At 46.3% G+C, this 27,610-nt stretch overlaps 1 protein-coding gene across 2 annotated transcripts; it reads right to left on the reverse strand.

The window, feature by feature from the left end:
* Positions 1–6,097: 6,097 nt before the first annotated feature.
* On the reverse strand, positions 6,098–26,813 carry CSRP3 (cysteine and glycine rich protein 3). Of its 2 annotated transcripts, XM_006164848.3 has the most exons (7): positions 26,691–26,813; positions 22,886–22,971; positions 15,068–15,207; positions 11,198–11,366; positions 9,351–9,483; positions 7,563–7,656; positions 6,098–6,420 (listed from the first exon to the last, which is right to left on the reverse strand). In XM_006164848.3, the coding sequence occupies exons 3-7, from the start codon at positions 15,177–15,179 to the stop codon at positions 6,344–6,346; spliced, it is 585 nt and encodes a 194-aa protein (XP_006164910.1). In that variant the 5' UTR covers positions 15,180–15,207; positions 22,886–22,971; positions 26,691–26,813; the 3' UTR covers positions 6,098–6,343. The 2 variants fall into 2 exon arrangements, with proteins under 2 accessions (XP_006164910.1, XP_006164909.1); XM_006164847.3 differs by lacking the exon at positions 22,886–22,971 and having other exon boundaries at positions 26,691–26,811.
* Between the last annotated feature and the right edge of the window lie 797 nt (positions 26,814–27,610).

Consider the following 27,610-nt stretch of genomic DNA (forward strand, 5'->3'; position numbering starts at 1 on the left):
CACACCACAATTCCTTCTCTTCCATTCTCTTGGGATTTGGGGCACACACACACACACACACACACACACACACACACACACACACATGCCCGACATGAGCTTTAAGCTACTGGGTCCAGGACTCAAACCATGATCTACTTACTACGTGGGAGTCCAGTGACATAAACATTATACCATCTGCTGGTCCGCCACAGAATTTTTTAAAGGTAAGTTCTCTCTTCCCTTCTCACTACCCCCTATGAAATGAGTATTCTCAAATTGTGATCCATAGACCACTTAGATCAGAGTCACATGGGCAGGGTGGGGTCCAGGACTCATTTGTTTAAAATTCAGATTCCTCATCTTAGATCTTCTAAACCACTATCTTCCAGCACTTCTAACACATCTGTATCATAGAAAACACATTTCATTAGTTTATTTTTAAAGACTTTTCATTAGTTTTTAAATCATTCCACAAGTATTTGCTGAACACCATGCTGTTTTGTCGGCCATAAAACGTTTAATCGGGTATATTAATCATGGGACTTGCAGTCTAATGGGCAGGCTGATCTAATGAAACTAGACTATAAGGTTAAAATGTTAGAAGTCGTTAAGAGGGGTACAAATAAAATACTGGAGTTTAGAGATTGGGGTGAGTTTCAGTGGGTATGATTAAGGAAATGTTTCTGGATGATATGGCATTGAAAGGGTCTTTCAATGATACTTACTTTGGAAATAGAGAGTTGGAAATGAAAGGCATTCTTATGGAGCAAACAATGATTAAAGTCAATGGGAACATCTAAAGTATATTCAGACCAATGCAGGCTGCTGGGTCTATAAGCTGTTTGAGGTAGGGAGCTTGGTTAGTACAGTGGAAAGGTTGATAGGGGCCAGATCAGCAGGGATCTTAACTATTAAGCTAAGGAGCTATAAAATAAAAGCAAGTTGGGACCAGCAGTTAGCGTAATGGCTATGTCACTGGGCTCCCATGTAGGCGACCGCAGTTCGAGTCCTAGACCCAGTGGCTTAAACTCATGCCAGGTGCGTGTGCTTGTGTGCCCAAGATCCTGAGAGGAGAATGGAGGAGAAGAGATTGTGGCATGGCCATCCCCCTGGGGGGTGATTTCTCGTTTTCTATCTCTGTCTCTCTGTCTCTGTCTTTCTGGCGAGCGCATGCACCCTGTAGCAACCCCCCCCCAAAAAAAGATTAAAGCAAGTAATAAGGAACTCACCTTTTTTCTCTCTTGTCAGTAAAAGTCCTTGAAATGATCATTTACAGTCGGTATCTCCAAATCCTCTATTCCTTTGTTAAAAACACTACAGTTGAGCTCCCATCCCCAGCCCTCCATGGTAATTGCTCTCATCAAGCAAACTGTGTCCTCCGTGGTGCTAAATTCAGTGGAGGCTTCCAAGTCCTCGTCTTCCTGAACCTACCAGTAATTAATGTCTTGAAAGATGATGTCTCCCTAATACACCCTTAATACACTTTCTTCACCTCTTCCCGAAGACTGCCCTCCTCCGTTTCCTCCTGGGTTGCTCCAAGGAGCCTGGCGCCTCCTTTGCTGTTTTTTCCTTCTTTATCTTTTGAGATGGAGGGTCCCAGGGTAACTCTGACCATCGTCTCTACCTAACGTTCTCTCTTCCTTGATGCTCTCATCCAGTCACATCATGACACATACACCTCAGTGCCCATGCACCCCAGATTTAATCCAGTCAAGACTACTCTTTGCACTTGACAGATCCACTTAAATGCCCAACAGATGTCTTAAATTTAAATCTCAAATTGAAACTAAACTGATTTCTACCTCATCCTTACACATACCCTCAAATTTAAAAAAAATAAATAAAAGATAGATTAAAAAATTTTAAATAGGGCCAGCTCCATAGCCTAATGATTAAGTGAGCTGGATCCCACATGGCTGAACATCTTGGCCCTGGTGGCTCAAGAAATGTACTGAACACGTGTGTGGGTGCTCAACATCCTGACAGTGTGGAAAAATGGAAGAGAAAGGGTTATAGCATGACCATGCCCCATTGAGGGGTGGTTTCTCCTCTCTCACTCTGTGTGTGTGTGTGTATGTGTCTGGGAAGTGCACATCTCTGACAAGTTAAAAAAAGATGAAAAACAAATGTCTAAGAATAAGTATTTAAATAAATGGATCAGTTGAACGATTTGCTCAGAAATCGTTCAATTGATCCTAAAGGAAACAAACATTTTCCCCTCATCGATGGATCACAAACTATCCTTTTCATCATTTAGGCCAAAATCTTAGGATCTTTTCTTAACTCCCTTTTTCTCATAATACCCCAGATTCAATTCTTTGTGATATTCTATTGTCTCTACCTCCAAGCAGAATTTTATTCTGGCTTCCATTGCTGCTCTAATTCTGTGTCATCATCACCTCTTGCCTGGATTACTACAGCCCTCTTATTTGGTCACCTCGTTACCCTCTGTTAGGAGAGGCCTGAGTAATTCTTGTAAAAGGCATATTGGATCGTCTCCTGCTTCATTTCACCAGAGAAAGAGCCAGCACCTCACAGTAGCCTCCGGGGTCCTGTAGGAGCTGCTCCCCTCTCCCTTTCCTCTTACCGGTCACACATGTGGCTGGAAGACTTCCTCAGGCCTTCGCCTGCCTGCTCCCTCCCCAGATACCCACAGGAACTGCCTTTCTCCAAGCCTTACTTTGAATGTCAGTTTCTCATTGAGGCTTACTCTGATGACATTTTTAAAGTCGTAATATGCTTTTCTTGCTTTCCTCCCCTTTTCCCTGCTCCGCATTTTCCCCGGACGTGGCACTGACCACCTTGAACATGCAGTATCACGTATGATGTCTGTTACGTACTGCCTCCCCTCACACCTCATTAGCGCATGAAGTGCGCAGGGGACCTTTGTTTCATCCACTGATGTATCTCAAACGTCTGGAATGTTCCTCGCACGTAGGATATGTTCAATAAATGCTCGAATTGGTCTGTGAAATAGGTTTGTTGACTGAATCGAAGGACACAATGTGATTAGAGTTGAGTTTGTAAACTCTGGTTCTCAGTTGGGGACAGAATTACTTTCTCAAGTTACACCTTCTCTTCCTCCTCCTCTCACCAACCCCAAGTCAGTAAGCTCACACTGTGGTCCACGGACCATCTAGTTCAGAATCGGAGCGTGGGGTGGGGAGATCCAGGGCTCATGTTTAAAATCCAGAGTCACCATCTCAGACCTTCCAAGTAGTCTTTGGGGTTCTGGAATTCCCCTTTGCGTCAGGTTCCCCAGCTGAGTCTCGTGTGTACACGCTAGAGTCTGAGAAGCGTTTACTTAGGAATCCTACCCATTCTTGCCTACTGTTTCTTCTCCCTTTGTGTACACATTGATGTGAAAGTTGAAAAATTTGAGAATCCGTGTTTTCTAGATAGGTTGTTGTGGTAACAAAGAGACCATATCCTAGGAACGACAGGCTGGCTTTGAATCCTGAACTTACTAATTATAAGCTACTTCTGTCTCTTTGGGCAAATGTCTTCTCTTCCTAGTGCCTCGGTTTCCTCCTGTGTGTTAGGTGAATACCGATAGTACACACCTCCAACTGCTGTTCTGAGGATTGTGTTAAGATATATAAAGTGCTTAGAACTGTACTTAGCACTAGTAAGTGAATTTAGAAGTACTATTAATTTAGAATTTTATGAATAATTGGTCACAGAGAGAGGAAAACAAGAGGTAGAGAAATGCAGCAGATCCATCCTTCTATACTGTGCTGGTGTTAGGGGCTAGGGTCCTGCAAGCCCAGCTACCAAAATCTGCCAGTAGACTGGAAGGATGAGGGGACAAGGGACCTACTCCATTGTACTTACCAGTGGTTCTTGTGACTCCAGCAGGGCCCCCTCACCCTGCAGAGACAGTTGGAGTGATTTCTCACCTTTCTTCTGCATTTCCCAAACCTGTTTCTTCATGTCCTTAGAAGTGCCATCAATAATGAAGCAGTGTTCTCTCCTCTGAGGTCTCAGTCCAGCCCTGAGAGTGTCTCTCTAGGCCTCTGAATGGCGTAACCACCTCTCTCCTCCGTTTCCTCAGCCCAGGCGTCATAGCTGCTTCCTGCTGGTACTGCCTCTGTGTTAAGTCGCTGTGTTCCCTGGACTTGTTCAAAGATAACAGCATCTGTTTAGCCAGTTTTCTCCATTACATTCTCTCTGTTAAAACAACTAGTGCAGTTGGGACCAGCAATTAGCGTAATGGCTGTGTCGCTGGACTCCCACGTAGTCAACCGCAGTTTGAGTCCTGGACCCGGTGGCTTAAAACTCATGCTGGGCGTGTGTGCGTGCGTGCCCAAGATCCCGAGAGAAGAATGGAGGAGAAGGAATTGTGATGTGGCCATCCCCTCTGGGGGGTGATTTCTCGCTTTCTGTCTCTCTGTCTCTCTCTGTCTGTCTGGCGAGTGCACACGCCCTATAGCAAAAAACTCTCCAAAAAAGAAAAAAACAACTAGTACAGTGTCTTTTTCTGACTAGACACTGATAGATACAGAATGATAAAGGTAAACGGTTAATGATAAGTAGGCAACTGGGCAAGAAGTAACAAAGGCCTGAAGGAAGACAGTGACAGTTGGTAGAAAAGGCCCAGACCCAGATCACTGATTAGATGTGTTGGGGAAGGAGGAGGCATGTCCTGCAAGCCTGGAAGTCCCTAGCTTTGGGCTCTAGTTGATGTTTTACTTTTTAAAAAGATTTTTGCGGGGCCGGCAGGTGGCGTGGTGGTTAAGGGTGCTGGACTCCCACATGGTTGACTGCGGTTCGACTCCTGGACCTAGCCGCTTTCTCTCTCTCTCTCTCTATCACTCTATCCCTCTCTGGTCAAATGGAAATAAATAAGTAAATGAATAAATAAAATTAAATAAAATAGTTTTTTTTAAAAAAGATTTTTGCCATAGGATGTGTGTGGTCACTGAAGAGAGACAGACAGAGAGGGAATGTGAGAAATTACCTCCCTGGGAGGAAGGCCATCCCACCATACCTTCTTGTTCTCTCGGGACTTGGAATACACTTGCACAATGCACCCGGTGTTGTGTGTGTGTGTGTGTGTGTGTTTAAGAGAGAGATTTTTGCTATAGGGCCAAGTACTTGCTGGAAAGATGGAGACAGACAGAAAGTGAGAAATCACCCCTCAGTGAGGATGGCCACACCACACACTCTTCTCCGTTCTCCTCTCAGGGTTTTGGGCATGCACATGCACCCAGAGTGAGTTTCAAGCCTCCAGGCCTGAGACTCAAACCACAGTTGGCCATGTAAGAATCTAGAGACGTAACTACGACGCCATCTGCTGGTCCGAACCCGGTGTGTTTATCAAGCTGCTGGGTCTGGGACTTGAACCTCCAAGTCAGCCGTGTCTACCACCCCAGCTGCTGGCCCAGTGCACTGCTTTTGAACTCTGTGCAGGGCCTTGTCCAAGATAGCGCGTAAACATCCCTGTAAAGAAAGCCTTCTTTGGGACTTGGAGCGTAGAGAACCCCACACAGTTTTCTCAGTCGACTTTCATTTGTTTTCATTTGCTCTAAATAACTCAGCGTCGCACGACAGTCGGGGAAATGCTGTGGTTGTTAAAAGCAGAGGCCCGAGAACACGCAGGCACTCAAGCTGCCGAGAACTTGCTGAAGAGGCAGAGAAAGACGTTTCTAATTGGCCGCATTTCATTTGGGAGCCTGGCAATTTGATGTAGGAGAAGTTTTAAGAAAATTGCTAAACCGCAGGGAATGATCCTAGAATAAGAGAAAATCACCCTGGCGCCGTGTATAATACAGGAGCAAATGCTACGCTGCGTCGTCGTTTCGGAGCTTCGCAAAGTGTGTGATATCACAGAGGACAAAAGGATTGACTCTTCAGCAACTTTGCTAGTTTTGATTTTCCTTTTAGGGCTTGCTGTCACGCTCTGTTTCTTCACGGACTTCCCATCTTGCTCTTCGTGAGTGGTAAAGATGACAGTTCCGAAGACCGCTTTCCTCGCCCATTTTTTCATTCTTCCCCCCCTCCACCGTTGATGTCCAGAGTCTTTGCATTCTCTGCAGCTAGTTCAAAGAACTAGCTCCGTTTCTGGAAACGTCCTCTACCTGCAAGAGAAGACTCAGAGACAGACGAGGCACTGCTAAAACATTTGTTTATTGCCTCTCCCACCCCAAGTATCATCAACAATAAGGCACGTGCTCCAGAATACATTTTAAATCATTTTTTCCTGAAGCTGTCGTCTAACTTTGGGCAGAGACTCCGACCACTTCTGAAGAGAAACCCCGTCCAGGTGTAGACCAGAGGCTGTGGGGAAAGGTTTCCATCCGTGCAGGATTACGTGGCAAATGCTTCAGGCCGGCGAAAAATCCAAGGACAATGAACTTTCTCACTCTTTCTTTTCCACTTGTTGTGTAAGGCCTCCAAACCCAATTCCCGTGGGGCCAAAATTTTTGGCATAGCAAACTGTGAACAAGGGAAGGAGAGAGAGAGCCAATGGTTAGCGCCATCGTTTCCGGTCTCTCTGGGCACAGAACTTGCTCATCTGTTAGAGGTATTGTGATAGATTGTGGGTAAGATGACTTCTAAATAAATTGAACTCTACTCACTGTAAACCCACTAACAAAAAAATGGCTTACATGTCTTTGCACTTCATTATGCGTATGCAGGCATTTTCTCACTTGAGTGGCATCCTCTGACTGGAAAGTGCCAGCCCAGCCTGGGCCCTCCTGCCTCCCTTCTGCCTTCCAGGTGCACAGAGCTACGTGCAGTTCCTGGCATGGCCCAGGGTGCCCTGCCTTCGGTGTCTTTGTCGTCTCTGCTCCCTGCTCCTAGAAGGCCTGTCTGCAGCCCACCTCCGTATCCTCCAGGAATCCTTCCCCAGCACCCCAAGCTGACCACTTTGCTATTTGTCAGCTACCACACAGTGAATGCTCCTTCTCTATTAATTTTTTCACTTTTAAATGCAGTTATTTACGTGTGAGTCTTCAGTGGCCTACAGCAATGATTTGGGGCTTTATGGCCTCCAAATGCCAAGGACCCCCATGTTTTCTGCTACCCGAAGAAGGCAACCACCTGTCAAATAGCAAGTCAGTTCCCGTTCTGTCTCATGGAGCAAACTCTGACAACTGGCAGTTTTATCAATAATGTCCTTCCTTCCGCCCCCTTTCCATAGCTCCTGCCTCTCCACTCCAGCATGCACGGTCGGAGAGTTTTTAAAGATGTGTTCTGATAAACTCAAGTAAGGCTGAACTAAGTTCTTCCTCCCCTACCCCTGTCTGCCACTCAGGATAGAAGAGACTGCAGTGTTATTTGTCCAGGCCTGAGGCCTCTCCCAAAGCCAGAGTCAGGACACTGTCTCCTGCTCTTCTTTCCGCCAAGTGCCCAGTTGCCCTGGACCATTGAGCATCTGCAAGCATCTGATCCCAGCCAGGTGCTCCAGTGGAGAGGACCAGAACAGGGTCAGGCTGGAGAGTCTTTCCCTCAGGTGGTTTCACTCTTCATTCTGAGAACCCAAACCCCGCTCAGACTGAGCAGCCATGCTCCTTGCAGACACAGGCCAGCCTCTGGGCACGAACCACGCTTCCCTGCCCAAGGGAACCACTAACCTTTGCAGTAAAGTTCTCCATCTTTGTCAGTGACGTTCGTGGACTCCAGACTCTTCCCACAGATGGCACAGCGGAAACAGGTTTTGTGCCAAGGCTGAGGGGCACGGGAGAATTGTGTAGTCAGTGAGGGGCAGCGTGTTCTATTCCCATTTCAGGCCCCCTGGCCAGCAGCACCCAAAGGTACACCTCTGTCTTATCCATGCTCTTTAACTAATGGCCTGCCCTGACCAGTTCTTCCCCAGGATTGGAGAAGATGCTGTGGTCTCAGCCAGCAGCTCTCACAGCCCTGTAAGTGGATTTATTGTGGGGATTTGTGAATGTATCCTTTCAGAAAGGACTAAACAGGAAACTACTTCTCCAGGCCAAGAGATTCAAGGAACAAATCAGGCAGAGAAGGGCTGGGTGTGGGGTAGTAGATAATGTTTCTATTAAATATAGTCAAAGAGGTGAAGTGAAGAAATGCAGCAATTATCCAGGTAATTCAACAGTGTTTTACCTCTCTGTGTAATTCTTTTTTTTTTTTTCTTTTTTTGGAGAGGTTTTTGCTATAGGGTGCATGGACTCTCTAGAAAGACAGAGAAAGAGAGACAGAAAGCGAGAAATCACCCCCCCAGGGGGGATGGCCATGCCACAATCCCTTCTCCTCCATTCTCCTTTCAGGATTTTGGACACGCACACACACGCGCCCGGTGTGAGTTTAAGCCGCTGGGTCTGGGACTCGAACCATGGTCAACTACATGGGAGTCTAGCGACATAGCCATTACGCTAACTGCTGGTCCCCTCTCTGTAATTCTGATGGTGTGGATCACCCAGAAGATTGACTTCCTCCTGCACACCCATAAGCCTACCAGGCACAGCCTAGACATTCTAGTCTGTCTTCAAGTAGCTGGACTTGGGGTGGAGACTGCCCTGTAGCTGAAGTCTCACCCTCATTTGGATTATACAAGATTTTTCTCTTGCTTGATGTCAACTCCTTTGGTGAACACTCCACCTCTGAGTCTGAACCCGAAGCTTGCAGAGGAAGATGCGTTACTATCTTAGATGTTGGGTAGCTTTCCTGAGAGCCACAATGTGTGCAAGCCAGGATGTTTCTAGATGCTGTGAGTATGTACTATGTCACCAGCTGTGATGCCAGCAGCAGGCTGAGCGAGGCTGCAGTGAGAGGTTCCCAGGGCTGACACCTTTCTGGAAGCATTGTGGGCCTGAAGGGCAGGGAGACTTTGTGCGCCTTTGCATCCACAGGGCTGTTAGCTGGTGCCTCCACCTAGTGGGTCAGTGCTATTACATGGAGCTGCACCTGCATGTCTAACTCTCCAAAGGCACCACGGTACAGTCACAGCTCGGGAAGGCAGGTGAGGACCTGTGCTTATTTTATGTTTTTAAAAAATTACCAGCAGGCACGTCAATTCACCAAAGAGAGACACAGAGAAAGGCAGAAGAAAGCACCCCTGCCCCTAGGAGGGCCATGGTCACTCCCCAATCCCTTTCCCTCCATTCTCTCTTCCTTCATGATTTTGGGCACATACACACACCACCTTGCGTGTTTTTCAAGCTTCTGGGTCCAGGACTTGAACTTTGTGGCTGGCCATTGTGAGATCCAGCTCCCTCAACCACTCACCCCAGGCCAGCCCATGATTATTAATCTCTAACGAGGGTCTAGGAGCTAAGAAGCATGAGAGGTCTGGTTTCCATGGGTTAACAGCTCCCAGTTCAGAGTTTTCTTCTCATTCTTCCCACCTGCTCCCATGCAGAGGAGCAAGTCCTGTTTGGCTCACACCAAAGCCTTACCTTGCCACCTCCCATGACCTTCTCCGCAGCGTACACCGACTTCCCACACCGAGGGCACTTCTCTGACTCTCCGAACTTTGCAGTGAACTTGGAAGGGTTGCTGGTGGTGGCTGAGCGTGCCGGCTTTGGGGACCTGGTAGAAATAGACAAGTGAACAAATTGTAAACCTCGCTTGGCAGACAGTAGGGGCCGTGTGACCTTGAGTGAGTTACTGTACGTCTCTGTGCCTCAGATGCCTCATCTGGGAAATGGGGATAATCGCGGTACCTTTCTCCTAGTTGCCGAGAGGGTCGCATTAGGTGACGTGTTACAGTGCTTGCCTGGCATGTAGTAAGGGCTAGTAAATGGTAGCCATAATGGGTTGAAACGTCCCCTTTATAAGACACCTAGCAAGTGTTCCAGGTTTGCTAGATGGTGGGATTGTCAGCTTGTGTCATTACTGCTGCGCTTGCTTGTCTATGATCTTCTGGACTCTTGAATTCCACTGCTTTCCTTTCTGAAGTGAGTTCTGAACGTTAGAGGGAAAGGTGGGGACTCTGTGGTTGGGGTTAATCAGCTCTTGACGAAGCCCAGCCTGCTGAGCTGACGTGCTCCGTGTCCCAGTTCAGGCTCATCCTGCATCCCACGCTCCGCGATCCTATGGCTCTGCCCAAGGTCGAGGCACAGCAGTAGCCCCCTGTGCTTTTACATCTCGCAGTGTTGCCTCGTGTGTTGTAGCTCAACCCTGTTGAGCAGGCAGGGCTAGCCGGAGGAGCGCGAGGGTCAGAGATGCCTGCCCAAGGCCTGGCAGCTCATGACTGACCCACCTGGGATCGAGCCCTGGGCCTCAGACTCTTGCTGCTCTTTGGCAGCGTCACAAGAAAGCCCTAATGTTGAAAAGTGCGATTTAGATCATGCAAGGCAGGGAACACAGTTCATATCATCTTTTCTCCTTTAAGAAAAATCTCCAACTGGGGTTGAGGGATTCAAAAGAATAAATAATAAGAGAAATTCTATCTCCACTTGTCCAGAGTCTTCTGTGTATTACTGTCTTTTGAGGGGACCAAATAACTGTGCAGATGATCTAACTGCTCTGCAGGGAGGCCCTTCGGAGGACAGACCCTCATTTGGACTGGGCCTTTCTGGCCAGGCCCACAGCAGAGCTGAGGTCTGATACCAGCCAACCAGTAGCTGCAGGCCACTGGCCGTCAGATCATCCTCAGTACTGGGCTGAAGGGCAGTGTGACCATCACGAAAGTGGACCCAGAGGAGCGGACTGAAAGATGGAGGTGACTGGGGGGGTACCCTGGTTTCCCTAGGAGCATTTGGTGAGATGCAGCACTGCACCGTCATCAGACAGCAGAGGTGACCCACAACAATCGTAATTGATTATTTACTCCTGAGGCACAGTTCGTCCCCGCAGACCTCCTCCCCTGCAATGTGGACATTCGTCATTTTATAACCCAAGGGAGGAAGTACTTCAGTGACAAGCACACAGAGCATGACCATTGCTTCCCTGCCATATTTCTGTGATTTACACAGAAACTCTCACAGGGGAAGGAATGAGACTTCACGCAGTTCTGCAAAGGTCAAACAATGGAACATCTGTATGTTCTGGGTTTTCTCTTGACGTGCAAACCAAGAGCCGGGGTGTGAAAGTAATTGCCCTTTAGAAAGCAGACAATTTAAAGAGAGTCTCTGGAGAGATGACACATTGTTAGAACTTGGTCAGAGTGAGTATTCCCATTGTCCGCAAGTCAACAATACAGTCCATTCTCCTACTTCCAGAAGATGTTGCTATGGGAACGGAGTGAACTATCCTGATAATTGGAGACGAACAGGGATGAGGAAGCAGGGCAGTGACTCACTGTTGGAACTGGAGACCGAGGTGCTCGCCCGTGTCCGTGCTGAGGCAGCCGGCGCCTTGTCCGTACCCAATCCCCTTGGGGCCGTACCTGCGCCCGTAGCAGACCTTACAGTAGATTTCCGACTCATGCGCAGCCACTGTTGTGCTGTCCAGAGCTTTCCTGCAGGCCACTGCCAAAGAGAGGAAAGGTCAGGGCGGCCTTGAGACTCTTGTCCTCGTCCCTGTATCCCCTATGCCATGTTTGGGGCTGGAAGACTCAGGGCAGGGGCCATCAGGACAAAAACACAACTCCTGACTGGAACGTCTATCTTGGGCCATAGACTCCAAGACAGTCCTGACTTCACAGATGAAGACGCTGGGGCAGAAAGAAGGGCAGTAGTGTGCTCAGTGGTCCCTAGCCATTGAGGCCAGCACTGGAACCAGGTGTGTGGTCGCAGATGTGCTGTGAACATCTGGGGAGAGTGTGAGTGTGTGTGTGTGCGCGCATGCCTCCAAGGCAGAAGAGGAACTTATTACCTTTTAAAATCAATATTGAGCAGTTTCTGTACTTATCATGGCCTTTGGAGGGCTCTGTGATACTCAAGAAAATGGTTGCCATTGCGGCTAATTTGGATCCAGTTCTGGAGGCAGGGGAGGTGGTGACAGGGAGAGATCTACCTCTGGGACCCCTGTACTTCTGTTGACTCACTGGTCACTGTGGCTTATCCGCAGTAAAGAGTCCCGAATGAAAGACAGATGTCCTGTTGTTCCAAAGAGAAGATTAAAGGAAGATTTTTTTTTACACTTGAAGAAAAAAGTAAGGATGTAAATGAAAGTGTCAAATGGTTAAGAGAGCCAAAAACCACATGGCCAAACACAGTTCAGATCCCAATTCCAGTAGCTGCTTGAGAAACACACTGTGTTTGTATGCCCCAAATCCCAACAAGATGGAAAACTGGAGCAGAAGAGATCGTGGCATGGCCATACCCTAACTGTCCTTCTGTGTCTGTCTGGCAAGCATATGCGCCTTCTGGCAATTAAACATAAATAAAGTCTGTTTTTTAAAAAAATAATATACATCTGGGGCCAGCAGGTGGCATAGTGCTTAAGGCACTGGACTCTCACATGGTTAACCATGGTTCAAGTCCCAGACCTGGTGACTTGAAACTCATGCCAGGCGTGTGTGTGTGTGCTGGAAATTCCAGGAGGCGACTAGAGGAGAAGGGATTGCAGCATAGCCATCCCCCCTGGTTTGGGGAGACTTCTTGCTTTTTGTCTCTCTTGTGAGTGCATGCACCCTATAGCAAAAACCTCTCTTCAAAACAGGTAATAATATACATCAATACCGTCATTCGGAAATGTGGACAGGTAAGTCCTGTGATGATAGTGTAGAAAGGCATATTCTCTACAGAGTCTATCACTTCAGAAACATACTGCTCAGATTCCCACTCCACCTATGAGTTCTGAGAGTAGTATCAAAGGGTTAAAAGAGCTATCCTACCAAATACTCAAATCCCTTCCACCGTGGCTCCTTTGAACAGGGAATCTTCCTCCTCCCAGGGGAAGACAAGACACCACCTTCCACGGAAAGCTTCCCTACTATTTCCTGTTCTGCTCAGGGATCACAGCTAATTATGGAAGAATGAAGCTAGATTTCCAGATCAAAACTCCCACTTTCTTTCTATAATAGTCTGTGCAGTAGATATTGGGTCATTGGAAAAGTCATGATGCTTTTTTGCACAGAAAAATATGTCATGACTTTTCTGACCAAATATAACTTCAAGGGCTGGGCTCCTTTGTTAGCCAGGGAGATATGCTGTCAGAAGCAGTAAGGCTGGATCAGCAGCAGGGAAAATTGAGGCCCACCTTGGTGAAATGACTCCCCAGTTGGTACATGGCAGAGCCCAGACTCAAACCCACATTCTTTTTATTCCAACTATAGTGTTCTTTCCAATATTCCTTACGTCTCTTCTCAAGAACACTTTCTGGTTTGGGACAAAAGGCAGTGAGTCATGGAATGAGTTCTCTTAAGCAACGAGTTCTGAATAATCATAATAATAATTACGTTGAATCTCGGGGATGTGTAAGATGACTTAAACATAATTTCCCATTAGTAAAACCCAAGGCGTTAGTAAGTCACCAGCCCAGGCACTCAGAGCTAATTACCTTAACCGTGGGATGTGAGGGATAATGGAAGCTCCTGCTGCTGATCCAGCCTTACTGTTTCTGACAGCATATCTCCCTGGCTAACAGAGGAGCCCAGCCCTTGAAGTTCTGTTGAAGCAGTTTGGAGCTGTGTGGACGGACACCTTATAGCCACTGGGTGAGGCCTGGTGGGTGTAGCCTAGTGACAGTGGGAGACTAGGTGGGGAACATCCAGTAAAGCCAGCAGAGAAGTAAGTGGCCCTTTCAAAGGCATGGCCAGTTTTCCCCCAGACTGAACCAGCTACTAGGACACTGTACAACACGTGTTGAGAGCCCTGGACCAAGAGTCTGAAGATGCGGGTTCTACCCCTGGCTCTGATCCAGATGCATGCCACCTGAGCATAGAGATGAGCAGTGACCCGTCCAAGGTCACATGGGTCTAGCAGAGCCAGAATCCCAGAGGAGCTCCTAGGCCTCAGCGTTCCTCCATCTTTGACGTGCGGCTCAGTGGCTGACGTCTGATGGTAAAGATTCCCTTCCTCGTGCTACTGGTGCCCAGGCCCTGAAGTGTTTCCCTGTCTGACTCTGGCAGATTTGGCATGTGTTATCCCCGCCTGACATAGGTCTCTTCTTAGGAAAGATCAGTCACAGCTGGCTTCAGTGACAGCTGGCCAGCAGGGGCGACACAGTGAGCCAGATCCATCCTGGCTCCAGACGAGTGCTGGCTTCCTTTGTCTGCCTAGTCACACTTGGTAAATGTCGCCACTGGTCAAGGTTTTCACAGAGAGAGCAGTGGCAGCCAGCGTATTCTGACTTGGAGATGCAGGCAAGGGGCCTGTGAGCTGGGCGAGTAGTTGGAAAAGTGTTTAAGAGAGCCTCGTTTTTTCTTTAAGGGTGCCCCAAAGCCATATATTTTTTTTTTATCTAATACCTTTTTATTTTAAAATTTACATTTTATCATTGTACATCTCTAAGGCTCACATTATGCTTTTTTGAAGGATGCATGTAGTACATGACAGTAAAATCGAGGATATTACCATATCTAACATTTTCAACATTGAACTTTACATTTTGTTGTCTGTTAAATGTTTCTTCCCTCTGTCCTTCCAGCCTGCTCTCTACAGCCCACTCCCCGCCCCTCTTACAGTCTTCGGTATCTGCACTTAACATCCTTACTATCATATCTTCAAATCTTTCCATTTCTGCCATAGAGGGCAGACCATCCTTATATACTGAGTAAGGATAGTGTGTGTCTTTCAAAGATTGACTTCCTTCACCCAGCATTACGTCTTCCGTATTCATCCACTTTGAATCAAATGACAGGATCTCATGGTTCCTTATGGTTCATTAGTATTCCATAGTATGTATGTGCCATAATTTTTCTCTTTTTTTGCATTTTTAAAATTTTTATTTAAAATTTTAGCTTTTATATTCAACCACTGTGTATCATTATAGCATACTAAGTGAATTTTCTCATCGTGGTACACTGTATATTGGTTCAATCAGATATTACCATACATGTTATCGTCAACAGATAATCTTCCATTTTTGTGTCCCTTAAATGGTTTTAGTCTTTCTTTTCCCCCTTGATCCAAAGCCATATTTCTAACATGTTCCCAGGTGCTGTGCTGGGCTTCTGGTTCCAGGCCCAGACTGAGGGAGCCACTAACCTATGGCGACTGTGGGTAAATGGAACTTGGAGATGCCCTATGGATGCCGAGGGCCCCATAATGTCCACCCAACTCACTGCAGTGGAAGCAAGTCTTGTGGAAACTCCTTCCATTGCACTGGATTTCTTCTGCATGGTAGACGGTCTTCTCACAGGCTCCACATTTCGCTCCTCCACCCCAATTTGGCATCTTGAAGACTCTCTGACCAAGATCAAGTCTAGCAGGATAGAAAGCAGATACCCTAAATTTAAGTGGTCCCAGGAGTCAGCCAATCCCAGTAATTCAGTGGTCTGAAGACCAGGATCATCCAGCCCAGTTTGGTAGTTCCTTTCTTCAGCAATTCCAGCAAGTAGCTACTACGTGCAAGTTGGGGAGTAAATTAGACATTTAGGTGGTTCTGAGTGGTCACTTTGCTTCCTTGGGACTCAGTTTCCTCTTCTAAATTTATCCCTATGTATTTCACATGGTTCTTAGAAAAACTGGGTGGGGTAATTTTATTTATATAAAAATATATACAAATATTAAGAATTATTGTTTTTCCATCTAGGGTTTAAGAAAACCTTATCAGAAGTGCAAATCACCTATGAAAATGGTATTGTCTAGCCCAGTGTTTCTTGAATCCCCTTGGACCTTGCTGAATTGCACATGCCTGTTTGGTAGATCTGGAGAGAAGCAGGAAATTCGGCATCTCTACTAGACTTCAGGCAGGGCCGATGCTGCCAGCAGTGGACTACCTTGGGTAGCAGGTCTTAGCTTATTTTTCTGAAAAAATATAGAAGAGCCAGCTCCAGAGTGCAGCAGTATCCTTAGTGCTCAAGAGAAGCCAGATCCCATATGGCAGCCTTGGTTCACATCCTAGCCTGGTTACCCTGAAACATGCTCGGCACGCTTGCAAGTGCCCAAGATCTGATGGACTAGAAGGGGATCATGGCGCGATCGGACCCCATGGAGAGTGTCTCTCATTCATGCAAGCACTGTTATCATGAATAAAGAAGACATTTTAAAAATTGTATATACATATGTATAATATGACCCAGCCATGGTAGTCTGGTTTGCTAAGATGCTGTGCTCTGCAGGCCGGGCCCCCGGGCAGGCCTGAATTAACTTCCTAGTCCAACCTAAAAGGCAGACACAAAAGTGCACACCTGTAATCCCAGCAACTCCAGAGGCTGAGGCAGCGGGATCATGCGCCCTTGGCTAGCCTAGGCAACATAGCAAGATCCTGTTTATAAAAGACACTCATGGGGCCAGATGGCAGCTCAGCAATAAAACACAGCTCTCTGAGAGGCTGACTCACATGAGAAGGTTCTGGGTCCACATCGGGAGACCTTCCTGAACACACAAGTCTGCTCATGCCCATAGTCTGGGGCTGGCTGAGACTGGGGTGGGTTGTGGTGTTAAGATCCTGTTGGGGATATTCTTCTCTCTGTCAACCTCCCCCCTGCTGTGTGTCTCACTCATGGAAGAAATAAATAAATAAAAATAAACTTAAAATTCTGGAGGGGGCTGGCACCTGGCATGGTGGGAAATGTTCTAGACTCCCATATGGCCAACCATGGTTCAAATCTTGGACCTGAAGGCTTGCTATCTTACTTTTCTTCTTGTTCTCTCTCTGTCTCTCTCCAGCCAAGTTAAGAAATAATAATAACTAACATTAAATAAGTCTTTAAAAATTAAAAAAAAATTTTTTTAAAAGAGCCAGGTGTGTTGGGGAACCAGCAGTTAGCGTAATGGCTATGTCGCTGGACTCCCACGTAGTCGACCGCGGTTCGTGTCCTGGACCCGGTGGCTTAAAACTCACGCCGGGCGCATGTGCGTGCGTGCCCAAGATCCCAAGAGGAGAATGGAGGAGAAGGGATTGCGGCATGACCATCCCCCCTGGGGGGCGATTTCTCGCTTTCTGTCTCTATGTCTCTCTCTGTCTGTCTGGCGAGCGCACGCGCCCTACAGTGATAATCTCTCAAAAAAAAAAAAAAAAAAAAAAGAGCCAGGTGTGGTGGTGTGCACCTGCAGTCCCCATTGGGAGGCTGAGGTGGAGGATTGCTACAGTGAGACCCTGTATTGGGAAAGAATAAGAAGAAAGAAGGAAGAAAAAGGAAAAGAAAGAAAATATATATAATATAAAATCTCCTGTTCAGATTTATTTTCTATACCTTTTTTTTTAGAGGTTTTTGCCTTAGGGCATGTGTGCTCACCAGAGAGAGAGAAAGATGGAGGGAAAGTTAGAAATCATCCCGTTGGGGGATGGCCACACTGTAATCCCTTGTCCTCCATTCTTCTCCTGGGATCTTGGGCACACATGCACATGTGCCCGGTGTGAGTTTCAAGCCACTGGGTCCGGGACTCAAACCATGGTTGGACATGTGGGAGTCTAGCGATGTAACCACTATGCCATCTGTTGGCCCATCTCATATCTCTTTTAAGACTATCTTTGCCCGGGTAATTAGATCCATTGGCACTACATGGGTTCAGTACTCTGAAAACCTCCCTCTGCTTTCGGGGCTGACCTCAGCTTGCTATGCTGTATCGGCTTCTCTTTAAGGCTCTTCCTCCCCACCCCCATACAGAGAGCGGTCAGTCTCTTCCTTTCTGCGTTGCAGTATTGTTTAGGGAACCAGATGGCACAATGTGCAGAAGGCACAGAACAGAGCTCACGGCACTGGATGGGAGCCAGACAAGGGCACTGACAGGTCCCCCTGCACCTTTGGAATACATTTTGCTGCATGAACCACTCGTGGCCACAGCCCCAGGCTACCCCTGACTCCCCATTATAGGCTATGTTTAAGAGATAGCAGCCAAAGAACAGGATTATCAAATCATTTCCTTTCTCTGTCTGTAAATGTTTCACAGTATGAATCCAAGTTTGGAGTTTGTCCAGAGGAGGACTGAAGTAGCCATTGATATCTAATGAAATGTTATGAAATCCTGCTGACCGCCCAGAGGAGGTTAATTTCCATGGGATTCATTGGTTTCTAAGAAGCTTGGTGTGTCATCTTGTCATTGACAGTAAGCACTATCAGACCATCCAGAGTGGCAGATTCTGACCTTGTCTTTCCCTTCTGGGAAGCCAGTCACCTTCTTATAATAGTTGGCGATTAACTTTAAGCCCTCCTGGGTCAACTGGTCTGGATTGTATCTCACAGTCTCATAACAAAGACAGTTTTTGCTAAGAAACAGAAAGTAACAAACAGACCACTGAACCTGACACTGGGCCTGAAGGGAACGTTCCTGTCTAAATATCCCCTCAAAGAGTTTTTCCTGTCCTGAAAAGTCATGGTTAGCCAGGAACATCCTACCCTTCCTCTTGTAGAAGCAGTCTTGGGTTTATTCAGTAAAATTTTAGAAATTAGCTCTTACAAAGGAGACATAACACTTCCGTTTCTATAGTTCAGGTTGTTTAATATAGTTGAAAGAATAATGGATATCGAGTTGAAAATCTTGAATTCAAGCCTGTATTCATTCATTCAGTTGCTTATTCATTCATTCACCATGAATTGTTACCTTCCTACCACATGTCAGTCACTACGCTCGGTGTAGTGAGGGATCATGGGAAAGGAAATTGTACAAATCACTAATCTGTGTCCCCTCATCGAGAAACACACACTCTAGTGAGGAAGGTAACCAGGAGCCAGAACGTCAGAAGAGAGTCTTGGGAAAAGTACTGTCGAAACTCAGTTGAGGGAATGGCTACCCACATTTAGACTGAGGATGACAGCAGTTGAATTGTTGGAGGGTCGCAGAAGTGGTCATGTTCAAATGGGATTCTGAAGGGTGTGTAGGAGTCCACTAGATAGAATAAAAGGAGAAGGATGCTTCAGGCAGAGAAAAGAGCAAGCAGAAAGGCGTAGAGGAGTTCATAGCCCCTAAAGTGCCCAATTTGTTTATTTTGGACTCTTGTTTAAACCTTAAATGTTTAGGGTAGGAATACATTTTTAATTGCCTGGTCCCCTCATTTATAACCAAGTGTGGCATTAAAAAAATAAGCATTTGGGGTATTTTCTTAGCTAACTTTTTTTTCCCTGAAATCTAACATTCTCTCATTAAAGATGATACATTTTTGAGAAATGAGCATCATTTTTCTCAGGTTCATTTCAATCCTGAGTTTCAGCATAATATAAAATGGAGGAGAAGTATATTTTATCCAGGAATGTGACAGTGACACTTGTGAAATTAATGATGTGGAAATGTTCAATGAAAACAACCGTAGGTCAAATTTCTCATTTCAGATCTTCAGTGGAAATTTCATTGGCGTGCCCTGTAAGTTAATGGGAGACAGATATGCCTCTTGGGAATGGATATGTCTATGTACTAGGGGACTTCAGAAAGTTCATAGAAAATGGAATTAAATACAAGTTTATTTTACTGCAGAAATTTGGAATCCATATGTAGTTTTTTCTTAATATATAACAGTTCATTTTCCATGAACTTTTGGAAGACCCCATGTATGGGTATATATTCAGCAATTGCCCAAATATTCTTTTCAAGTGACCGGCAGATGACATAATGGTTATGTCCCAAATATTCTTTTCAAGGGACCAGCAGATGACATAATGGACTCCCATGTAGTTGACCACAGTTCAAGTCCTGGACCCAGCAGCTTAAAACTCAAGCTAGGTATGTGTGCATGTGTGCCTAAAATCCTAAGAGGAGAATGGAACAGAAGGGATAGTGGCATGGCCATCTCCCTGGCAGGAGGTGATTTCTTACTTTCTGTCTCTTTGTCTCTCTGGTGAGTACATGTGCCCTATAGCTATGTATATGTTTGCGTGTGTGTGTGTGTGTATACATATATATACACACAGAGATTACAAAATGAGGGTAAGATTACAGATAATACCTTCTTCACAAGCAAATGTATATTGCCATTTTTAAGTGATCATAAATATCTAACATACATATGTCAAGACTTGAGACCCAAAATAGCAATTTGTAAGTACTCTATTAACAGATGCTTAGTGCCATTTCTAAAGATGGAAATGTAGTTGTAGAGTCTAAACACAGAAGGTGTCTCTACCCTTCCAGTGCTCACAGGCCAAAGAATAGAGGGTGTCTGTAGGTACCCAGAATCTGAAGACATGGATTCTAATCTTGACCTTGTGACCTTGAAGCTGGGTGAAAAATGTTGATAACATTATCAGCAGAGCACAGAGCCGTTCAGAAGATCGTGACCATCGAATGGGGTTTAAAGCAGTATTGAGAAGATATTCAAAGGCAAGTTATCATTACCCTCCTTATTTCAGGTAGTTCAAATAGCACCAATCTGCTCAGGAAGTCGCTGTGATTTGAAAGCACATTAGGCCCCAGCTTACAGTCATAACCTTTCAGTCTCCCTCCTGCATTGCTTTGGCATTCTTGTGTCTCGACACTCCCCTAGCCAGGCCAGGAATGTGAGTTTACCCCGGCAAGGTGCCAGAGGATGGGCCCTTTGTTTATCAGTGTTGCCTGGTACTGGTAAGGGTCACAGAAGGTGGGACACCCAATTTAGGCTTGCTGGTCACTTAGCCCCATTTGTCACTTGGGTCCTGAGCTCCATCACACCACCTGGCACCACTCTCTGGGCCAGTCTCTTAGTGGAGTGTGTTGTAAATGGGAGATTGACTGTCTGGAGTTTATGAGGCTGAGATAAATGAGCTTGGGGAGGTCAGACTCCGGGCTTGGAATCCCACACCCCAGCAAGGGATGACCTGGTGTGGACGTCTTCACAAATAACATTGTGCAGGAGACCACACTCCACATGTGCAGTGAGTGGGGAAAGCACCAGATCAATGCAGGAGCTTGGAGGTCTAGTTGGAGTGTTGGCCTCTTCAAAGCTGCGTGACCTAGGAAAGCCATTCAGCCTCTGCACGTCCGTATCATCTCTCTAGAATGGGGACAGTAGTCCCATCTGTCTAGCTGTTTCTTAGAGGATTCTCAGTTCAAGTACTGTCAAGTCACTTTTTAAAACTGTACAGTATTAGAAAATGTAAGAGCTAGTTAGTCCTAAAGCAACTCTAGGTTGTCACATAGTCACATATCAATCTGAATTTTTTAAAGAAAACCAAACTATGTCTCTTGGCCACTTTCTTCCTAATCCAGCCCTTCCTCCCTTTCTTCCTTCCTTTCCTCCTTCCTTTCTTCTTTTTTTTTGAAGGGAGATTATTTTGCTCTAGGGTGCGTGTGATCACTGGAGAGAGAGAGGCAGAAACAGAAAGTGAGAAATCACCTCCTGGGGTGGTGGTGGCCACACTGCAATCCCTTCTTTATTCTCCTCACAGGACTTTGGACATGCTCAGATGTGTGCCTGGTGTGAGTTTCAAGCCTCCAGGTGTAGGACATGAACCACAGTTGGCCATGTGGGAGTCCAGCGCCTCAACCACCACACCACCTGCCGACCCCTCATTTCTTTTTAAAAAAAGTTTATCCATTTGTTTCTTCCATGAGAGTGAAAGAACCCCCAACAGGGTCCTGACACAGTGATGCACCCCCAGCCTTCAGTCAGCTCCAAAGTGTGTGCCCAGCACACTCAAGGTCTCTGCACTTGAACCAAGAGCCTTTCCATGTGGCCTACCTTTAAGAGCTTCATTTTACCACTGTTCACCCTCTGACCCCTCTTTCTTCTCTTCCTCCCCACATCTCCTCTTCTTCCTCTTTCTCTCTGATCCCCCCAACCCCTTTCTTGCACTACCAACTGTGGAGCTGAAAGATAATAACTTAGGGCAAAAGCGGCAGGGGTACATAAGATGGGCATTTAGTGACTCAGCTTCTTTGCAGGGTTCCATTAAACAGCCTGGGAGGGGACCTTGGGCCAAGACTGAGCAGAGGCCTCAAGCAACAGTGCCACTGTGTTTCCTGCGTAGTGCTGGTTTCCTTGATCATTTTACTAGATGCCTTATTCCACACAGTGAACTGAATTGTCTACACTGGCTGAAGCAAAGATTTTGGATCATAAGAGCAAATATCTGGAATTGGCATGCTAATTATAAGTATTATTAGTGTAATAATGTTACTATTGAAGCTAACATGCCTGAAGCGCAGTCCTTGGGCCAGCTGCTGTGGTGTATCTCATTTATTTATTTTAACAACCTTCACGATAGTACTGTTATAACATTTGCTTGACAGATGGGGAAGTAGAGTCTCAGGGAAACTATGTTACTTGCCCTAGGTCATGGGGCAGGTATGTCTCTCTGACTCTAAGGCTGTCTTTGTATATTAACTTTATTTACTATTTATTAGCTACTCTTTGTCCATTGCTTTACATATATTATTATTAATACAACAGCCCACCAGAGAAAATTGTATTATCCTCTTCAGAAGATGAGAAAACCAGAGAGCTTAAGTAGCTTGTCCAAGATCACACAACTAGCAAAATAGCAGAGTTGGATTCAAACCTCGGTCCAAGGGTTCTATATTGCATGCTCCTCCGTACATCCCACTGGGGAAGGGACAAGCATCAGCACCTCCATTAGCCAAACGTCCCAGCTGATGGCAATTGAGATGTGACAGTCCCATGGTCTCTCTGTGAGACATGGAGTTAACTCATGGGTGGAAGTAGTAGGGAGACTGAACTCAATTCCGGAAAACAAAGGACTTTCTATGAATCAGCACTGTTTGAACATGGCAAGGGCTCCTTGGGCACTGGAAAGTTCCCCTCTCATGTTGATTTTGAGCTCAGATGGAGATGGAAGACCAACTGGCTGCACTCGGCAGACCCCCTTCAAGGATCCTTCAAGCCCGGAGATGGATTTAAGGATCTCAATAGCAATTGAGGCTTCACCGTGCAGAAATGCTGTCTATTGCTGTCCCCTCTCAAGCATGGCCTTTTCTCTATCCTTCTATTAATTCCGGTAAGAAAGGTGCTTACACATAGCGAGAACACATGAACTGTGGGATGAACCAGGCCAGGGCTCAATAACTACCTGTTGGACCTTGGGAAGATTGCTCAAATCTTGAGCCACGTCCTCATGCAAAAGACGGGATGAGAAGGCTTGTCTGAGAAGGCTGTCTAGGTGAAACAGGAGAAAAATAACAGCTGGAGCTATATGTAAGTGCTTGATGCATAGTAGGTATTTAATAATTGCAGTTGCTTTCATTCTCACTATTACTAGTAGTGGTGGTTACAGTGCTATTTTTGTATCTCCAGTTTTCAAGTCTATTTCCTTAAAATAAGCAAATCTGCCCCTACTTCTTCTCTATGGCCCTTCTGGGTCAGGCCATGAATCTACTGTTTCTCAGCCTTCAGAGTGTGCCACATTTGGGAACAGACATGGCCAGACCAGGTAGAGTTGTCCCCTCGGGTCGGATTAGGCTGCCTGGTACCATTGACTATGAGGCGAGATCCTAACCTCTGCTCAGGACAGCAGCTTCCTCTCTTTGGCTGCTCTGGTGCCTCAAATGAGCTCACTTTCCTGGACTCTGGAGCAAATGTCCCAGCAGCCCAAGGGATAGCACGCCCTTCCACTCCTATTCTAGTACACTCAAGGTCAGTGGCTTCTTCCTGAGCTCTGGTCCAGGTATCTGAAGTCCTCTGACTACAGGCCCCTTCCCAAGGCCTGGGAGGCACAGGTTGCTCATTTCCAGCATGAAAATAAATCTAGTGTTGGCTCTCACCCCTTCAAAGCTTAGACATGGTAGACACACCCTGTAACACATATGTCACACGTGGTCACCTCATGCCTTTTCTGAAATGATCTCTGAAATGGGGTTGACTTTTCCTCTCAGAATTCACTCTGTTCTGTTTTGACCTTTGTGATTTATTTTTAAAGATCACGTTGTACCCGGGTCTACATCCTAGGTCTGCCACTCTCTGGCCACGTGACCCAAGGCAATTACTATGTCTCCTTTAGCCCGAATTTCTACCTTTGAAGAATGACAGATAAGTCAAGAATCCTCCTCTGCCCACCCAGGGCAGTAAACAACCATCAAGTCACAACTGACCGTTTTCTACAGTGCGATGCACAGCCAGGCTCAGGAAAGGCTTTGGGCCAACCAGTGGTGTGGTGAAGGCAGCTGGCTCTCACACGGCTGACTGTGTGGTAGTGAAGGCAGCTGGCTCTCACATGGCTGACTGTGTGGTTCAGTCCTAGGCCTGGCAGCTTGAAAAACAAGGTAGGCATTTTTGGCGGTTGTGTCCAAAAATCCTGAAGGGAGAAGCAGCGGAGAAGGGATGGCGACGTGACCATCTGCTGTGGGCGGGAGGTTTCTCACTTCCTGTCTCTCTCTGTGACTCTCTCCATCTCATTCCAGTGAGTGCACATGCCCTCTGGCAAAAAAAGAAAAAAAAATGGGGGGGGAGGGAAAATTTCCATCCGTGAGAGAGACTTCGAGACAGCTACTGTCTCCCGTCCTGCCCTCCTTCTCTGGGAGGAGTAACTGCAGTTTGCACCTAGAGCATCGCGTTTCTCTGTGGCTAGGAAGCCCAGCCCTTAACACAGTACTCCTGGACACCTGAGCAGCACACTGGGGACTAGAAATCTGCCTGACACAGGAGCTGTAGTTCTTCTTATGTTCCGATTCCTGTATCCTTCCTCTTGTGAAGCAAATTCATTGTCATTTTTTTTTGGGGGGGGATGTTTTTGCTATAGGGCATATATGCTCGCCAGGAAGACAGAGAGAGAGACAGAGAGACAGTGAGAAATCACACTCCCCTCGCCCCACGGGCGATGGCCACGCCGCAGTCCCTTCTCTTCCATTCTCCTCTAGGGATCTTGGGCACACATGCACGCACCCCCAGCCTGAGTTTAAGTCACTGGGTTCGGCACTTGAACCGCGGTCGATCATATGGGAGTCCAGTGACATAGCCATTATGCCAACTACTGGTCCCTGAATTCATTGTCTTCTAATTCTTGGTCAGCTTATTACTCACTCCAGCTTCTGGGTTTTTATCATCACTCTTACACTTAGCTGGAAATCCTCCTGTAGGTTTGTCCCTTTTCTTAAAGGCCCCACATAGTTGTCGTGTTATTAAACTTCACCAAATACTTTCTGGTACTTCATCTCATTGAATGATCACCAATCCCTTTGAGATAGGTAGCCTTGCCCTAATTTTGCTCTTCAGAGGATAGAAACCCAGAGAAGTTAAAATGCTACTCAGAGTTTATACGGAATCTGTGATTGACGCGCTTTGGTTTTCTTGGATATGCTTCTCAAGGTTCCCAGGATTTCTCAATTTGTATTCTACTGATTCTGTCTCCACTTCCTCCCAGTGGATTTTGGCTGTTTGCCTGTTGATGCTACTGCTCCAGTCTTCCTTGAGCCCCTGCCCCCTTCCCTTCCCTCTCCTCCCTGCCTTCTGTCTAGCTTCCCATCCGTGATGGATGGCTTGTGTGTCTGGCCTGCAGAGCACCTGTCAGCCCAGGCCCCAGGGAGGGCACCAGGCCCTGGGAATCAGCTGCCCCTCCTGCCCAACAGCCGGTCGCTTTTCCACCGACCACGAATGACTGAGTTGTTCAGAAGGAAACCAATGCCAAGTCAGAAGAATCCCTCAGATTTTCTAGGTTGTAAAGCGGATTTACATCCATTGTGATGAATTGGATGTACTCAGAATTGAGGTTCAATCCCAGAAGTAAACTGAGAACTCAGACCATCCACACATCCCTACCCTTTCTTTCTGTGCGTGCTCACCCCTCCTTAAGGGTATTTCCCTGCCACAGTCCCGACACAGGAGATGGCCAACGCGTGCTTATGAAATTGCACTGAACTGTGTTGCAGAGACAAGTTTCCTCTGCCCGGTCAGCCAGACCTCTCTCTTGAATAAGTCACTACCCTGGTTCAGAGACAGCATAAAAATTATAGGCAGAAGTTTTGATCTTTCAGCAACATGTCCACTCTGATCATGGCTAAAAACCACTTGTCATTCTCAACCACACTCACGCTTGTCATTCACCGTGATAGTACGAAAAAAGTCCTTGTCTGGAAACCTAGAGGAAACACTGGGAATCAGTGGGAATTATCTCCTAGATTGGAACTATCTTCCCATTAAACAGAGCACTTTGAATGGACTTTCAACGTAGCAGTGTCTTTAGAGGGGTCCAGCTTTGATTAATTGTAATGAGTTAAAAGCAAGCCTGTTGCTGAACATCTTTGGGATGTAAAGTGTATTTTAAGCCAACAATTCAAAATCTTTGTCATTCACCCGCACCTTTTTCACAGCGCACTTCCCCATAATGGGGCATGGGAAAGCTGTCTTCTCTGTTGCGTCTACTACAACTACTTTGTGATCATGCAACTCTTTATTTTAGAAAAAATGTCCCCATGTTTATAGGGATCCCAGCAGAAGCAGTGACTCAATGCCCTGAGGGCAGAAACTTTCTCAAATCACTCATCCACTGACTTCGTGGTGGCTTTAGGACGGTTGTACAGTGCAGTTGACTTTTGGTCCAGTGGGCTTTCTATGACTTTTTTCTGCTTTCCTGCCATCCCAATTTAAGATGATAAAAGCCAGTATTCCATCATGAAAATAATTTTAGACCAAAAACAATCTCATTTCACTGATTGTGAGGTTCCCTTGAATCCATAATTGATCATCTTCCTCTTAGGAATTTTTTGACAACCACTAGATCCACACCAGAATCAAGTATAATGTGAGGGTCCTCACACAGAATCTTGAGTGGATGCTGGTTCTTTGGACATGAACCGCACCTTTATTCTAGGGGACCCTTTACAGTACCAATCAAGCACCAAGCCAGTCCACCCCAGCCCCAACGCCTGCTCCACTCCACTTACCAGCCTGAGTGGTCTCTGTCGGCTCAACTGAGTAAGGGGGGCTCTTATCCTCTTTAAATATATGGAGGCTGTCACCAGCCTTGGCCTGTGGAGGGAAGGGGAGGAGGGAGGCCGAGGGGAGAGGGTGAATAAGACATGAGTAACACAACTGCTATCAGAGTCTGAAAATAGACTGTGACCAAAGCTCTGAATTTTGTTCCCTCCACGCCAGCTGTAAGGCTCTTGGAGAACAATATCACTTGGGTTCTATTTTAATGACCAATTGCCTAGGACACCAATGGATCGATTTGTGGAGTGTATAATTTCTGACCACGTGGTAGGAATAAAAACAGGAAGAAAGGATTTTATGTACAAATTATTCTTCCAAGCCCCTATCCCACTGGCCTTCTTGGAAATCAATACAAAGTACCTGCAAATGAATCATGAGCCATATCTGGGAGCCCTCGGGAACTCTGAGACACAGGGCACTACACTCGTGAAGAGAACTCAGAGCTAAAAATAAGAGTGATGGGTGTCTGCAATGATACTGAGATAATCTCCTCAAAGAAGCTAGCTGGGGTTGGGGGAAAGACCAGTTAATCCATGTACCCTATGAAGAAAAGTTTTTTCCTCAAAAGTGTGAGTTAGTTCATCATCTTTTTCTAATTAAGGATTTGACACATCAGTGCATCCTATTTATCACCATAATATCATCTTCATGACAGCTCTTTTTTTTTTTAATTACCAGAGGGCATTGTCCTTGCCAGAGAAATGAAGTGTAGAGGGGGTGGGAGGCACCCCCTAATGGTGCATAGTAGTGCTGTACTCTTTTCTCTGTTTCTCCATCTTGTTGGGATTTGGGGCGTACACACACACACATACACACACACAATGTGGGTTTCAAGCTGCCAGGGCTGGGATTTGAGCCAAAGTCAGCCATG

Source organism: Tupaia chinensis, unplaced genomic scaffold, assembly GCF_000334495.1.
Source record: "Tupaia chinensis unplaced genomic scaffold, TupChi_1.0 Scaffold143740_1, whole genome shotgun sequence".
Classification (NCBI taxonomy): Eukaryota; Metazoa; Chordata; class Mammalia; order Scandentia; family Tupaiidae; genus Tupaia; species Tupaia belangeri.

Excerpts from the sequence above, each read along its gene's own strand:
- CSRP3 (XM_006164848.3), bottom strand. The coding sequence starts at position 15,179 with ATGCCAAATTGGGGTGGAGGAGCGAAATGTGGAGCCTGTGAGAAGACC. Across the intron at positions 9,484-11,197 it reads CTCGGTCTCCAGTTCCAACA|GTCCCCAAAGCCGGCACGCT; the intron begins GTGAGTCACTGC and ends TATTTCTACCAG. Across the intron at positions 7,657-9,350 it reads AGGTCATGGGAGGTGGCAAG|CCTTGGCACAAAACCTGTTT; the intron begins GTAAGGCTTTGG and ends CGTGCCCCTCAG.